This window comes from Musca vetustissima, unplaced genomic scaffold (assembly GCF_032173495.1).
Source record: "Musca vetustissima isolate MV318-11 ecotype Yass unplaced genomic scaffold, APGP_CSIRO_Mvet_v1 utg10935, whole genome shotgun sequence".
In the NCBI taxonomy this organism is placed as follows: domain Eukaryota; kingdom Metazoa; phylum Arthropoda; class Insecta; order Diptera; family Muscidae; genus Musca; species Musca vetustissima.
In genome coordinates, this window is record NW_026884842.1 from 196228 (window position 1) to 212258 (window position 16031).

The following is a 16031-nucleotide window of genomic DNA, read 5'->3' on the forward strand; positions in this document are numbered from 1 at the left end:
AGAATTAGTTTTCCAAAAAATGTGGGACAGGGGTTGGTGGAGGTTTAGTCCTTTCTTTCTTTACATTTTCTATCGCTGCTTGTATATTCTAATCTAGCGTAAATACCTTCGAAATGTTTGATGAATTGCAAAATTGGCATTTTCATGGAGTGTTGGAGCGTAACCCAAAATACAGCAGCCCTTCCTTGAAGTCTCAATGTTTTGGGGAAGGAATAATGTTAACAATGAAGGGAAAAGGTCAAGGAATTCCATGGAATATTTTCATATGCGTAACAAGAAACTAATGGTTTAAATATTTGTTGCCCAAAATGTTAAGTGGTATCGGAAGAATGTTTGTTATCCCCATGCCAAATGTAACAATTTACAAGGAAATACATGACAGGGTTGAAGGTTATGAGGAAACAAATCAATGATTATATCAAATGGCTGGGATCATACACGTGCATAAAAGGCCACTCCATTCCGTCTGATCGATTGTAGTTTACCTTATCCTTGGGAGTAATTCTTAAGAAGAAAAAAAGGACACAATATGATAAATGAAAATTTTTACTAAAAACGTCCATGTTTTATTAATTATTATTTTTATTTCCTAATTTTTTGTTTGTTTCTTAACGCAAATAATATTCATTATTTATATATGTTTTTGTTTTCATTCCAGGATTGACGATTCTTTCCTCAACAATTGCCGATGAATCACTCGATACAAGAGAAAAATCAGATCTCACATTAAAATGTCGATTTACAGATCAATACGATGCCAATGATTTTACATTCTACTGGGCCAGATGGACAGCGAATCCAGCCTTATTTGAAAATGTAGCCATTGGTGAAGTACAACTTAATTCGGGATATAGGTAAGTAATTTTTTTATTTCTTTTTTTTAACAACATTAAAAAGCCAACACCAACCTACTATCAATAAAATTTTAAAATATTTTAAGTGAGGTTTTCTTTTTCAAGTCGAGCTTTATTATCGAAGTTTTGCAATGAAAAGGAAAGCAAGGGGAAAACCTCAAAATTCATTTAAATGGCCTTCCAGGCAAAATTCAAATAAAATCTTTTTGGTTAGTCTGTTTAATTTATCGAATTACATTTTTGTTGTAATTATTGCCTTCACCGAGTGCCAAAGGGCCAGATTCAGACCTCATCCTACAGTCAAAATGCGTTGTCACTCAGCCCAACTCATGCAAAACTGAATTGACAAAGCATGTCTTGGCAATACATCGAGACTTTGAAGGGTTTTTTCATAAACATATACGTAGTCCCCTTAAAAAATCCGAATTAATATGTCTATTAATCGGTCAATTGATTTGTAGGAATCCATAATTTGTTGTTTTTAAGGGTCCTTCGCTTTTTCAGAAATTTTAAATTTATTTTCTAATAAATCGTGGACGTCATACCAGAAGAATTAACAATTTTTGATAAATCATTTTTTAAAATTAGAAAATAAAATACCACAGAAGCAATTTGAATTCACATTAGGTAATGATCCTTGGAAGGAAGACCTAGTTTTTTTGCTGAACCATCATTTTTGCTGTAATCATAATATCATGTACACCGTATTTATGTAAAATTGAAAATTAGAAAGCAAATTTTTTGTGAGCATAAATATGTACTCCTCCCTACTGGTACAGGAAAAAGTTAATTTAAAACAGTCAGTAAAACATTTACAAAATTTATTTCTAAAAATCATTCCCCCCATATTTTACTGTTTTCCATTTAAGTTCATTGACTTCATTATTTAAGCTTTTGAAATATTTGCTTAAATAAGAACTGGATTTAGTATGCAGGACATTATTAGAAGATTTTTTTCCAATTTTTTTCTTCTACATTCCAGTGATTCTCCGGACTAAATGACTTTGTAATTTTTGAAATGCAAAAGGAAGAAGAAGAAAAACAAATTGCATACTAATGGGATGCAATACCAAATTTATAATCATTGCAGGACTATTATGGGCATGACAATTTTTTTCTAATTATGACAAGCAAAAAAAGGGGGCAACAACATAGAAATATTATTTTGTAGGAGATTTTTTTCAGAAAATTAAATCTAAGAACAGAAAATTAAACATTTCTTGCAAAAATGTGATGTAATTCGTTTTTATTTCCGACCTCCTTTAGTTATGCAATAATACATTATTTTTCAAAGATCTCAGAAATTTAACAACCGCTAGATGAAATCAAAGATTTTTACAAAGTGAGTTTTACAAATTGTTGTTTAGTCTCCCGATCTATTATTTCAAGTTGCAATTGGATTTTAAATTACCGATTTTATGTTCAGACCTAATTAATTATTTTCTTAGGAGCCTTTGAATTTTTCATATACTGTTTGCTGCATAAATATGTATGTACTACACAATATGTGTAACAAAGTTTCTCATTTTTATATATATTGTGTCTTTTGACATTCATCATGACAATGCAGTTGCTGTTGGTCATTTAAAACAGCTGTTTACATTTTGTATTGCATACTTTTAGGGTCCAACAAAACAATACAACGCATCCAAATCACATAGAGCATATCTCAGTGGTACAGTTTCTTTCTTCTTTTTTATGAAATAAAATAGAATTTATTTCATTTTCGCCCAAGAAGAAGGATATGCATAAATATTTCTACGAAAGTAACAATCCTTTGGGATGGCAAATGATACAGAGATGCTAACACGGGGCACACTCGACGAGGAGTCTACTTATTTATGTTATTTATTTATGCTTATCCCCAATAGCGAGTAAATAATACTTGGACCGACCATGGCAACAACAATGCAAAACTCAAACCGAGAAATAAAAAAATGAAATATCCTTGCTTGCTTGCAATGATGATGGCAAACAGCAGCGGCAGTAGCAAGGACTTAAGTGTAAGAAACCACTGTTGTTAAGTCCCGATGCAGTTTGTGTGCAATGAAGTTTAGTGAAATCTTCTCACACACACATACATTTAAGTACTACAGACAAATCCGGCTTCTAAATGCTACTCTAGTCCCAGAGTCCTTAAGGGATTTTTTATACTAACAAAACAGTTGCAAACAACAACAACAACGAAAAAATCAAGAAAACAAAACAAAAACCAAATACTGCCTGAACTAGGATTCGTTTCGCTGAAATGTAGCCAGCATTGGCAGGCAACGCTCAGTCATGTACATATTATGATAAACGCTACTAAATGAGCATTTTCCCCAAGCACAGTCTCGCTGGTGAAACCTCAGTTGTATGGATTGCAGTCTCCATTCGTCTTTTTTTCGTTCGTTTCGTCCTTCTTCCAATGCTTTGCAGGTTGTCTTGTTTTTTGATGTTATGTTCGGTGTTTATGTGTTTGCTGTGTGTGTGCGCGCATTGCAAACGATGCAGACAAGTCATAGGAGCAAGATGACAGGGCAGGAGGGGGAGTAGCGTTTGAATAAAACGCTTACATTCACATAAATTGCAATTCTTTTGTATTGAGTGTTAAGAAGTTTTATGAGTAAATAAAATGGTTTTAGTGCAATATTGATATAGAACATAAAAAAAATGGAAGAGCACAAAAAAATGATAGAAAAAGTGTGAGTGGCACATAAAAAAATAAAACATTCGCTTCAAAACATTCACTCTTAAAGGGGTGTGAGTGTATGCGTTAAATATATTTTGAAAAAAAAACGGATTTATTTTAATGTCGAGTTAAGGAAGTATGGTGCATCATTTGACTGATCTCGGGGGATAGATGAGATGACTCCATATAAAATTGATGGGTAAATTGTCTACCCATTCGGTTTTGCTTTTTTATGACAGTCATTATTCTTTGACAATAATGGCTTTTTGAAGTACTTCGTTGAGAAGAATAGGTAGAGTTTTAAAGACTTTAAAAAAGAAGTCACTTCAAGTCGTTAAAATATGAATAATAAATTTTATTTTTCTGTAAATGCCTAGAAATAATTAGAAAAATAAATTTTTTCCAATATTTAATAGCGAATCATTAATAGATCTATATCTGAGGAGATCAGTAAATATATTAGGTTTTTGAAAATTTATGATTTGTCAATAAAACTCCCGATGGACCCTATGTAGTTGCTGAGTATGTATTTAGGCCAGGAATTGAATTAATTTTCAATATCTCTATCTCTAGAACATGATTAGGACACTTTCTATTTGGTGGCACATGTATACATCTGCAAACAAAACTTCCAATTATTTCCCTATAAATGTGCTACATTTTCAAGCTTTTTTCACTTTCAAGGGACATTCTTGTATAGTTCGAAAAAAGTGTTGGACCTTCTTAATGATATTTGTTTATGAGAGCCTTGTTGGCGGATACATACAAAATCCACTCCCCTGGTCTCCTAAATATAAGCCAATACACTTTGAATGTAATTATATGTCATTTGCCAATTTTCGAGTCTAAACTCTGACAGGCTACCATCTATGTTTTTTAATTCAAATTATAGTATATCCTCCCATATTTATATCTTTGTATAGGTGTAATCGTTTTTAATGCTATCCAATTTATCTTTTTTCTAAATTCTCACATCCTTATCAAAGCATAGACCAATTTTTAAATTTCATTTTGGACATGTTAATCATTTGCACCATTAAATGTGAAAATTTTCAGTACAAATACAGGCTTCCAGTATGTCTGAAATGTGATGTTTTTGTGATGAATTTTTTGTTGGTGTTGTTCATGTTACCATGAACTCAATACATATTTGCTTTGTTTGTTTTTGTGTTTGTTATTGCCAGTCTCTTATAATTAAGTTCTTAAGCACTTGATATTGTTGTTGTTGTTGTTGAAGAACTAAAAGGGGAAACCCATTAATACATTTGTGGAAGGACGATGCAAAAGAATGCAAAAATACAACAGAGTTTAACAACAACAACAAAACCCCGTTGTACTTGAATAAACTTTAATTTGGTTTTGAGCTTCTGCTGCTGCTTCTGGTGTTATTGTTGTTGTTGCTGTTGGTATCCTCACATACGTAACCTCATTCATGGCTCATCTCATGTCAGCCACAAACAATACCCTAAACGTTTCTTATTGACCATAAGTGGTGGGCTCTGTTGCTACTACAAAAGCCAAAGCTGAGAGAAACAACAACGACAACAATCGACCACAAAAAATGTAACATACATTGAGGCTGGCTGCAATTCACTTTTGTACTGTTAATGCCATAGTCTTTCTTGATGGTCGGTACTCGTATGTAGGTAGGTAGCAAGCAAGCAACACAGTGCTACTGCTACTGATGAGGTTCCGTTTTTAGTTACCGTCGTTGTTCAAAAAAAAAAACCTTTATGTGTACCGGAATATCCTTGGTGTTCAACTCCGACTATTATTGCCATTACTGCCATTGCCAGCAGTACATGCATGCATGGTTTCCTTTGTTGTTGGTAGCATTGTGTTCCCATGGACAAGAAACAACTCGTCATTTCACTTTGGCGAAAAAGAGTTGCCGGCTAACCCTTGCATGAAGAGCCCAAGCCGAAGCTTGAGTACCATAGACACGTAGTAGGAAACCTGAGAAAATGTGCAAGACGAAATAAAACAAAATAATTTCATTGCAATACAACAAAAACAAATAGCATACATACAAATACTCTGTTATATATAAAAAATACACACACACACATGTTCACAAATATGCTTACATATGTTTTTGTACCAAAAAAACAAAAAAGCACTGAAGCTTGAATGAAATGTTGAAATTGAAGAGGAGAAACATCAGCAAAAGAAGGACAAGTATTTTAACAAGCTCAATGGAATAGCAACATAACAAAAAAAAAACGAAAACAAGAAGAGAAAATCAGCAAGATCTGGCAGTGAAACGTGCACCCACTACATCTCACACACACACATATACATATAATGTACCCATTGGCCAAGCACCATCATCCATCTATACCTGTATTATACACTTCAGAAATAAGTTGCCATTGTTGCTGTTTTTGTGTGTTAAAACAACATACCAAACACATACACACACACACTCTCGCTATCGTTAGTATATGTAGTGAATATGATTTTGGCATTTTAAACAGGTAAATGTAGAGCAAATCGTAGAAGGAACAATGCTAAAAAATGAATATACTTAGATGAGTGGGTGGCAGGAGGATAATGTTTGACCACATCTTGTCACAAAATCGCCGGTCAGCCTCTCAAAAACACCCACACACCCAAACCCACGCCACTTCAATCAGAATTGCATAGAAAAATGCATCGTAGACTTGTCCTTTCTCATACGATATACTGTCCAACACATAGTTGTCTTAGTTCATAAAAGAACGTAGGGAAAACATTTAGCTGGGCAAAGAAACAGCATTCGGTCTGTTATTTTAGATCAATGGATATACTCTAACACTATCGCATGGAGAATGTGGTTATATATCTGAGTATATCTTGATATCACAATAGAGTTCGTAATTGTAAAGTAGAGTTTTGAAATGTTACACACACAATTTGAAAAGTTGGGAATATCATTTCTCGGTCCCCTTATTCCCTAGAGAGTATTCTCATACATATATTTTTTTTCCAAAATTGAATTATGAAAATTTCACATGATATAATTTATATCACCGAATACTGTACACTGATAATGTCAAATGCTTCTTCCAGTAATTTACAACCATAGCCGTCTATTGAAGTGAATCTGTGATATATAATGCAACTGCTCCTACTCTATAGCTAACCAAATCAATATTAACCAAGGACATGATACTTTATTATTAAAGAACTAGAAATCTTAGATGCAATGCAGTGCATGGCTATACATGAATAGCCTAACACTACAACCCTCTTCTATCTATATGGAACGTTTAGAAGCATTTTTCTTCCTTTTCTTTTCATAAATTATTTTAAATATATTGTTTTGTGCCTGTGAAAGCAATCAATTAAATGAATATGCATAAGGATACACACTCCCTTGTCTATGTCCAGCTAGCTAGCATATGTAAGGACAGTCGAGATGTATGCGTCTCTTTCTGTGTATGTGCATTTCAATCGATGTATGTTTGCAATAATTGCTTAAACAATTTATTAGGAATTTTTCTTAAATGAATTCTATAAATTACCCATCTGTTCAATACACCACACTCATATTTCAACTAGAATTTTGTTGTTAGATATTCAATCAATTCTCTTTAAGTCTTTTTCTATGCAAAAAAAAAAAAAAAAAAAAAAAGAAAAAAAAAACTAAAACAAATAAAAATGCATAGATGTAACTCGATTATGCGAGGGACGAAAAGAAAAGTTTAATTTGTCAAATATCACCACATTTCTAAAGACTTCTCGTCCTTTATTGTGATTTTAAAAATATATGCAATATCGAGATTGAAATTTTAATTGCAAATTGTTTTACTACCCTCCTACAATTGATTTGAAAGATAAATTTTACTTGTAAATTGGAAACCACATAAAATAACACAATTTACTAAATGTAAATAGACAAATTTTAATTTTTTATCTTGAATGCCATGTCAACGTAAATTACATCAAAATAAAAGAAACGTGGGATTATATACGAATTATTGGGCACCATATTATTTGAAAAGGGATTCGTTTTTGTTAAAAACGTTCTAATTTGCACTATTTAAAATATGTACATATTTAAAAATACCATTAAGATTAAGGCAAGAGAGAGGAATTTATGTATCATTTCATAAGGATAATGAAATGGTACATAAATTATAAAAAAACCCACAGTTTTGGCTGTAGAGAGTGTATACTTTTAGGCTTTTGAAATATAAAATAGATTCTAAATTATTTGTTCCAACAGATGATGTGATGTTTTATTTGTATTTGTATAGATTTTGTCTTTTGAAGTCACATTTTCGTATAATTACGAAGTTATTTATTGTAAAAACAAAAAACGATTGGCATATATCTAGATTTTCAACTGAGCTACAGTAGTTTAAATCAACAATCTGATGGGAAACGTGTTAAATAAAAACAATTTGTCCCTCGAAAGTTTCAAACAAACATTTTAAAAATCTTTGTTTTTAAATAATCATCTATTCGCATATTACCATTAAATTTAATGTAGAGTGCATTTTTGTTATTAATTGTAAGAAAATAGTCTTGCTATGCCTCATGGAAATAAAAACAAAATTTCATTTGTATCTATGTTTTTCTTTGTTAGAAATTTGTTTAGATGTGCCGAAAATACTCTCTAAAATATTACTTACAATTCAAATTCAATGCACAAACTAATTGCTTTACTATAACCGAATATTCGATTAAGGACTGTATTGATAAACAAAATATGATAGGATTTTGAGAGAAGCAGTACACTGTTAAATAAGAGAGAGATAAAGAGAACGCAATAATATGTTTACAACATTTTGCCATTACCAATTCTTTAGGAGATTTTTCGCTTTTTAGGCAGAAGGTTGAAAACTACGTGTTAAAAATACTCCAATCGATCCTCAAATTGATTGAGTATATATTTAAAATTAATTAAAAAATTATGATAAAATTAATATATTTATGAAATAGTTCATAAAAAGTTTTTTTATAATAGAGTTCATAAAACCCGCCTTAAACAATGCTATAGAATTTATGATAAATACAATACTTACGATATTTCTTCCAGCTGTTCTCAATTAAAATGTATATATAATCGTTGGCCAATTAAATATATATATATATATATGTATTTGGTATTCCAACATCATTTAAAATCTCCATAATACCTGAGTGGTCCTAAATAGTTAGTATTTTTATATTGCCACTTTTAATATTTTACTCCGCTAAATTCAGATTATTATCTTAAATGTTTTTGAGAACAGTCCTTAACTCATTTCCATATAAAATAATCACATGAAATAAAAACCAACATCAGAAATATAAATTTTCAAGAAAATGTCGAGTGCAAATATCAAGAAAACATTTTATTGATATGAATTTCCATTTCCTTATAATAAATCGAAAAAGAAAACACACGCACTCGTAAAAAAAAAACACAAACTGGATATATTTTGGTAATTGAAATAGTGCCCAAATACTTTATTGGGAAATTAAACAACATTTTGTTGTTCTTGGTATGGCCATAATTGAATAAATCTCTGAAGATGTTATTCGGAAATGGTGAATTTGCTTTATTTTTGGTTTTATTCAGAAGAAATATTACTTTAATTGCTATATATTTGGTATTTGAAATAAAGTGAATTGTGATCTAATAGAATGAAATAAATATCGAGTATTTTGTGAACAAACTCCCTCCACATAATTAAATGTATGATTTCATAATAATCCAAACAAAAAAAAACGTGGAAAGGAAATTTAAATATCCACCAGGGATATTATGTATCAGTTTCTCTCCCTCCGCTGCCCACAACAACATTTCCTGTGTATTTAAATGTTAATTGTTATGACCATGTTATTGAGATTTATTAACTTAAAAAACAGCCTGAAAGTATGCCTCACTTGAAGTCATTACCTTAAAAATATGATTTCCTGTCTAGCTGCTGCTGCTGGGCTATGATGCTATGTTGCCATGGCTTCATTTTAATGCGATTAAAAATTAATATTGTTGGCAAAAATAAAAAAAGGCCAACAGTATTTTTTCCGTTTCATCCATTTTATTCCCAAACCTCATCTACCATTTCATACGCAAATGCCCGGTGCGTTGAAGTGAATACTGGCTGGCAAATGACAATTAGCTTCATTAACATTGTAGCCGACACCGTCCATACCTTTGAAAAGGTCACTTTCTTTTGCGATCTGCTTTGTTGTTCTAATATTAGAAGAAGACCAAGGGAAAACCGAAAGCATACTGATAAGGCCATCAAAAACGAAACCTGAAAAAGGAAGAGAAGCAGAAGAAATCCTTAGCAGAAAAAGTAAAACTTTCAAGGACACTTGAAATATCTATGGACATTAACGTTTGTGCTTTTGCTCTGTTCATGGTAATGGAGCTTCCTTCTCTAAATGGTTACCTAGGTGACTCCGAAGTAATTTCAAAAGTTTGGTTTTATCGTTGTTATTGCTTGGTGGGATATGACACAATAAGACATATTACCTTTAAGAAGCTCAAATTAACATGAAATACCTTTGGACTGACTGGTCCTGGTCCTGGTGGTCCTTGTGATTGTAATTTGTCAATTACCGATTATTATGCTATGCTGGCTTTTTCGCAGTCTTCGCTTAGACAGCACAAATAATCTGTGTTACTTGGCTACGAAACGATGCGATGGGGAAATATAGGGAATCGGGAAAATTAATAGCATATTTATTTCAATGTTATATATTTTGAAAAATATTTCAATTATCGAATCGAATACCTTACAAATTGGTTTGTAAAACCAAAAACATGAAAAAATCCTTTCATAGTGATCCATGTCGAAGTGGCTTGCCGGGGCTGCGAGAAGTAAGTTGTCTTGTTCTTAATTAAATTGAAATGGCAAACGACGTTTTGCTTTCTTACCATTTTCTTATTTGTTTTTTCCCTTTCGCCCGCACCTTCTTGTGTTTAACATTTTCAATTATTTTTATCGTGAATTCTGCACGTGCTATGTCTTATTTTCACAGTGTATTTGTAGTGGTCGTGGCCACACTGGAAGTGGTGGCTACGCTGGTGGTTGGTGATGTTGGCTTTTAATAGCTGTTTGATTTCTGAACCGATTTCCCTTTTTGTTATATCCGTGTTTTTACTATTATTTTGCTTTATTTCATCTACATTTTCCATTTCCATTGCAGGCTTGATTTTCGTCCTAAAAGCGGCATTTACGATCTACAAATTAAAAATGCCTCCTACGCTCGCGACAATGGCCGTTTCGAGTGTCGTATTAAGGCCAAAGGCACAGGTGCCGATGTGCATCAGGAATTTTACAATTTAACTGTGCTTACGCCGCCACATCCGCCTGTCATATCGCCTGGCAATATAGCCGTTGCCACCGAAGATAAAACCATGGAATTGACATGCAGTAGTATTGGTGGTTCACCCGATCCAACGATAACGTAAGTATACAGTCAGTCCCAGCCATTTTACAGCTGGACATTTTTGCATCCTTAAAGCTGCAAGTCCTGCAATTGTGTCGGTTTATATTAAGTCGTCTTCGTCGTCGTGGTCATTTAATTGAAATAAAATTCCTGCCAGCCAACCGTGGAGCGCTGATTTGATGCTGTTCGTACTGCTGCTGCTACTGCTGCTGATGCTACTACTACGACCAGTTGTTGTGACCAAAACAAGAGTGAGCCACTCATTGAAAGCCAGAAATGGGTCCCGAGCCTGTCGTAATATGTATATTTTATGAGCTTCTTGAAAGCATTTGTGTCTCCTGGAATTAAACAGCGTTTGGTTTTCCATTTTCCTGCTACGCTTTCGCATAGTCTTTTTGATTTTATATGTGTGTGCACGACTACATACGCATGCACGCACACACTCTACGTGCCATTTTAATTTACGTTGTAAACTGAGAATATGAGAAAATAATAAAAATTAAAAAATAAGACAAACAACAGCGACAAAAGAAATTACATTGCATAATAAATTTGGCACTTAATTCCCTTATGATGACAGCAATGCTATCCGCTATCCGAAAAGTGTGATATTAAATAAATGGCATAAATTTCGTTTCATTACCACCCACACACATCCACATACATCCACACACACAACTACTCAAAAGAACACAAGAATAATGACAATAACAACATGAAGAAATCCATGTCTAACAAGGATCAGGAGGCGACACACAAACACACATATACTCGATGTGTGGACTATATCAAAAGGATACACCATTTTAAGTCTGAAATAATGACAAAAAAGAAAAGCTGAAGATGTGAGACATGATTGGCTACAAAAGAACAATTGTCAGCTGTAAAAAATATAAACGAATAATAGTGAAATGCTGACTGACTTCATTTCAATAAAGATACAAACGAAATATATTATTAAAATAAAAACCAAAAGAAATTGATATTGGAGAATTTAAGCCTTCAAAGGGAATGAATGGTACAAACATAAAGGACCTATACAAAAATTCTCTCCCAAAAAATATTGATACAAATTGAATCGGTAGTGTTTTAATTATACAGCTTCTTTGTTTTCCACTTCCATTGGATAACCTTTAAAAGTTTTGAATCATGAACATTTTTTAATTGAAAAAACTCAACTTGCCACATTAAAATATTTCAAGTCAGTCTACATCTTTTTTATTTTTCTGGACGGCAACTATAATGTGCCAAGAAATGTCTTATATCAACCCTGTAAGTTTCTCAAAAATTCAGTGCAATTAATGTAGATAACTTCATATTTTGTATCCTTTTTAGTTGTTCTGTATCTGCTTTGCATTACATAGTTTTATAATGACCTTTAATAATTGCTAAAAGTTTTCCCAAACGTTTTTGTTTTTTTTTCTGTCCTTTTCGTTTGGTAAACTGTTGCTGAAAAGTCATTAACAAAGTAAAGTTTCATATCATTCCTAATAGAATCTACTGCAGCAGCAGGCAACACCACTAAAAGGGGATGAATTCAATTTTAATATTAATTTAGAGTCACGAGTCCTTTCCCGGCATCACTACGACTGACTGCACTTAAAAAGGACAATTAGATTTCATTTAGCGAAAAACTTCAGAAAATGAACAGACGAAGAACAATTTAAAATTATGTTCAACGGAAGTGTCCAAAAATTTTGAGAAGAAGAGCAAAGCTCAACGTTTGCCAAAATCAAGGAAAAAATAAAACAGAGCAGAACTTGTGTTGTTGATTTTCCCTTCTACTGCATTTCCTTTGCCAACAACAATAAGATATGTTGCAACAAAAGACGAAACCACACACACATACACTTACATATAGCAAAAATAACTTTCAAACCAAACCACACACCCGGTGTGTTTGTATGAGTCCACACATACATACACACACACTCGCACACGTACGCTTAAATATTTGCAAACAAATATTCTGGCGGAAAATAGAGGGATAAATACTAAATGAAGAGAGACACCAAAACAAATGGAAAATACAAATAAACCCGAATGATGCCACTTAACGATATCAGCAACAACAACAACGACAGCACAAAAAAGGAAACAACAGCAGCAGTAGCTACAACAACATTAACGAGCAAAGGAACAACAACAACTATTTCGGCAGCCCCACTGATGATGATAAAGTATCCACTTGCAGGCTGGTTAGTTGGCTGCCTGGCTGGCAGTCGGACACACATATTCACTCTCACATTTTGCGGAAGGCAAACAAACATCTGCATGTACCATTAGTTCCATGAATGGCCAGGCCACCACCACCCATGTCCAACACCGCCAAAAACTATCGAAACAACAAAAACCCCGATTGTAGTTGTTTTACTCGGACAGCCATGGATGATAGTGTTGTACGACTGTCCAAACTAAGACTGACTGAGAGTCCATGTAAAATCGAAAAAAATGCGAAATAATTTTTCATGTTTTTGTTTCATTTCCGTTTCACGTATCTCTCTATCTGTACATTTTGTGTGTGTGTGTGTGTTTTTTTTTTGGCTGAAACCCGTGTTCCCGTTTCTTATTGTTATATTTTGTTTTTTTTCTCTGCTTTTTCTTCTTCTTCTCCATCGCCTTGCATATGCAGCTGGTATCGCGAAGGCAGCAATACAATGCTGCAAGCTGTTGTACTCAAAGGAGGCTCAAAGGATCAACCCACCAATGCAACGTTAACCATTGTGCCACGTCGCGAGGACGATGCTGCCAAATACAAATGTGTTGTTTGGAATCGTGCCATGAACGAGGGTGAACGTTTGGAAGCCACAGCCACGTTAAATGTTAATTGTAAGTAAAGTTTTTTTTTATTCTCTCTTTATGTTTTGTTGGTTGGTTGGTTATTATATTATAGTGGCCAACTTTCATTTTTTTGTTATCAATTTGTTTTTTTTTTTACATGTATCAAAATTATTTAAATTTTTATTAAGGAAGGATACATCCAAAACATGTCGAAATATCTCAATTTGTTCAAAACAACGGAGAGGGTATTATGTTTTCCTTTATAAAACGAATAATGAAAAATGAAACTGATAGTTGATGGGATATAAAGAATATTGGTATTGACATTGTAACAATGAATTAAGCTGGTGTTAAACCAAAAACTAGATGTGTAATAATCTACACAAAATGTTTACTAGGGAAGCCCGAGAAAAAAGAACCAGAAACCGATTGGTTGTTGTGTTTATTTTATATATTGGCATCAAGTTTCGGAATCTTTTATTCTAGAAATATTCAATCATAGGCGAATTTTCACATTTAATGAAATTTCCCTAATTTAAAATATGTATATTAATATATACATATGTATGTATGTACATAAATTACACCTATTATCCTTTTATCAACTTGTGCTATTATTTACTCAATATATTTTGTTTTATAATTTCATTTGTTCCGACACTAGCTTCTGTATTCAAATCCAAATGCACTGACCGACCACGTTTCTAAATTGAAAATCATGTCGATTACATTTAAATCCATTTAGAGGTTGCACCCCTATAATAATAGTTGTACTCCTATTAGCTAGTTAGCACAGCAGTAACCTGCTCCTCCTCCTTCTCTTGTTCATTCATTCACATATCCAATAAAAGTGATAATAATAGAAAAAAGGTAATAGTAAAATAAATAACAATTGTCATTGCCACTAATTATGTTTAGCAATAAAAGCATGCATGTTCATGTCTGATATGTAATTTCGATATAAATTGTAAAATTAAAAATGAAAATGCTTTAAAATGTGTATATCGTTGGTGGATATTGGACTAAAGATACAATTTGATTGAGTGGGAAATAATTTGAAATATTTTTTAGGACAAAAAATATTAAAGTGGGACTATTCTTATATTATATATTTTAGAAACAAAATAGTGGCTAATTCTACAGCACTAATACAAGCGTGGATTTCTTAAATATTTTTAAAGACTAATACATGCAATGTTTTTCTCAATACTAATGTGAATTTATAAAATATCAACTTTATTTAATAATTATCCACATTAAATTTCATGGAATTAAGATTATAACCAAAACTTAATATCCCATTCTTTTCCTTAAAAAAAATCATAACTTACCACCAACACACACACATAAGTAGACTCTTTAAGCTTTAAAACAACAAACGTGAATCTTAAATTATTTTAATTGGCTTCAAATGGCCACGGACACGTGAAGGGTAAACTCAAAACATGGGTGGGTAGTGCGACGGGGCGTTTCAATTAAATCGTCAATTAGATGTCACATACAATTTCCCCTTCTCGTATTTTTTTGTAATTTTTTTGGTGAGTTGGTTTGAGGTTTGACATTGAGGTTGCATGTCAACAACTAACTGGAAGTTAGTTCACAGATTTTTCTGCTTCGCTGGTGAGTGGCAACACAATATACACACACATACATAGTACGGGAATATGTATATATAAACAAGTAAAAATTTCTCACAATTCTTGCGGTATGATTTTGTTTAGTTTCCAAAAGAGTTACATTCGAGCGATTATGTTTAGTTTTCTTCAATACATATATTATGTTTAAGTTAAGCAGCAGGGTTTAACAGGTGGCAAACACCCCCGTAACTGTTGGAAAACCTTGCGTGTGTCAATGTTGAAATTTCCCTTGAACGAGTTGTGGTGTGTATGGATGTATGAGGGAAATTAGTTACTCACATTGTTTTTAATATAATCGTTTAAAACTGGGGGGTAGGTGTATTAGCTGTTGACATGACCATCAATAATTCTTGACGTGTTATTTCGTTTTTTATATAGTTTGTAAATGTCATGTAAGATTGTATAATTAGTTTCAGTAACGAAATATGTGGTAGGTCATATTAAAATTTATTACATATTTAGAACAATTTTTCAAATAGTTTTTTTTAATAAAATTCTGAGTTTTAAAGGGATTGAAATATTTTAAGATCACCTCAATTCAAATGTAATCAAAAAACTTCACCAACTAGACAAATGAGGTAACTGATGAGGAAATAAATTTGTTGTGCCATTCCATAAATATTAATTTAACACTTCTATTTATTTTCGGATATTTCTTAAAGATAAATTTTATATTTTATCCAACACAAAATGAGGAAACAATAGAGAACGTCA

General features: G+C 32.6%; 1 protein-coding gene across 1 annotated transcript in view; it reads left to right on the forward strand.

Moving 5' to 3' along the window:
- LOC133331904 (cell adhesion molecule DSCAM) overlaps window positions 1–16031 on the forward strand; it is a 177433-nt gene that overhangs the window by 100850 nt on the left and 60552 nt on the right. The window contains exons 2-4 of the mRNA XM_061540295.1: window positions 659–854; window positions 10657–10917; window positions 13532–13728. Of these exons, the coding sequence (XP_061396279.1) occupies window positions 659–854; window positions 10657–10917; window positions 13532–13728 (654 nt within the window). The remainder of the gene's footprint in view (window positions 1–658; window positions 855–10656; window positions 10918–13531; window positions 13729–16031) is intronic.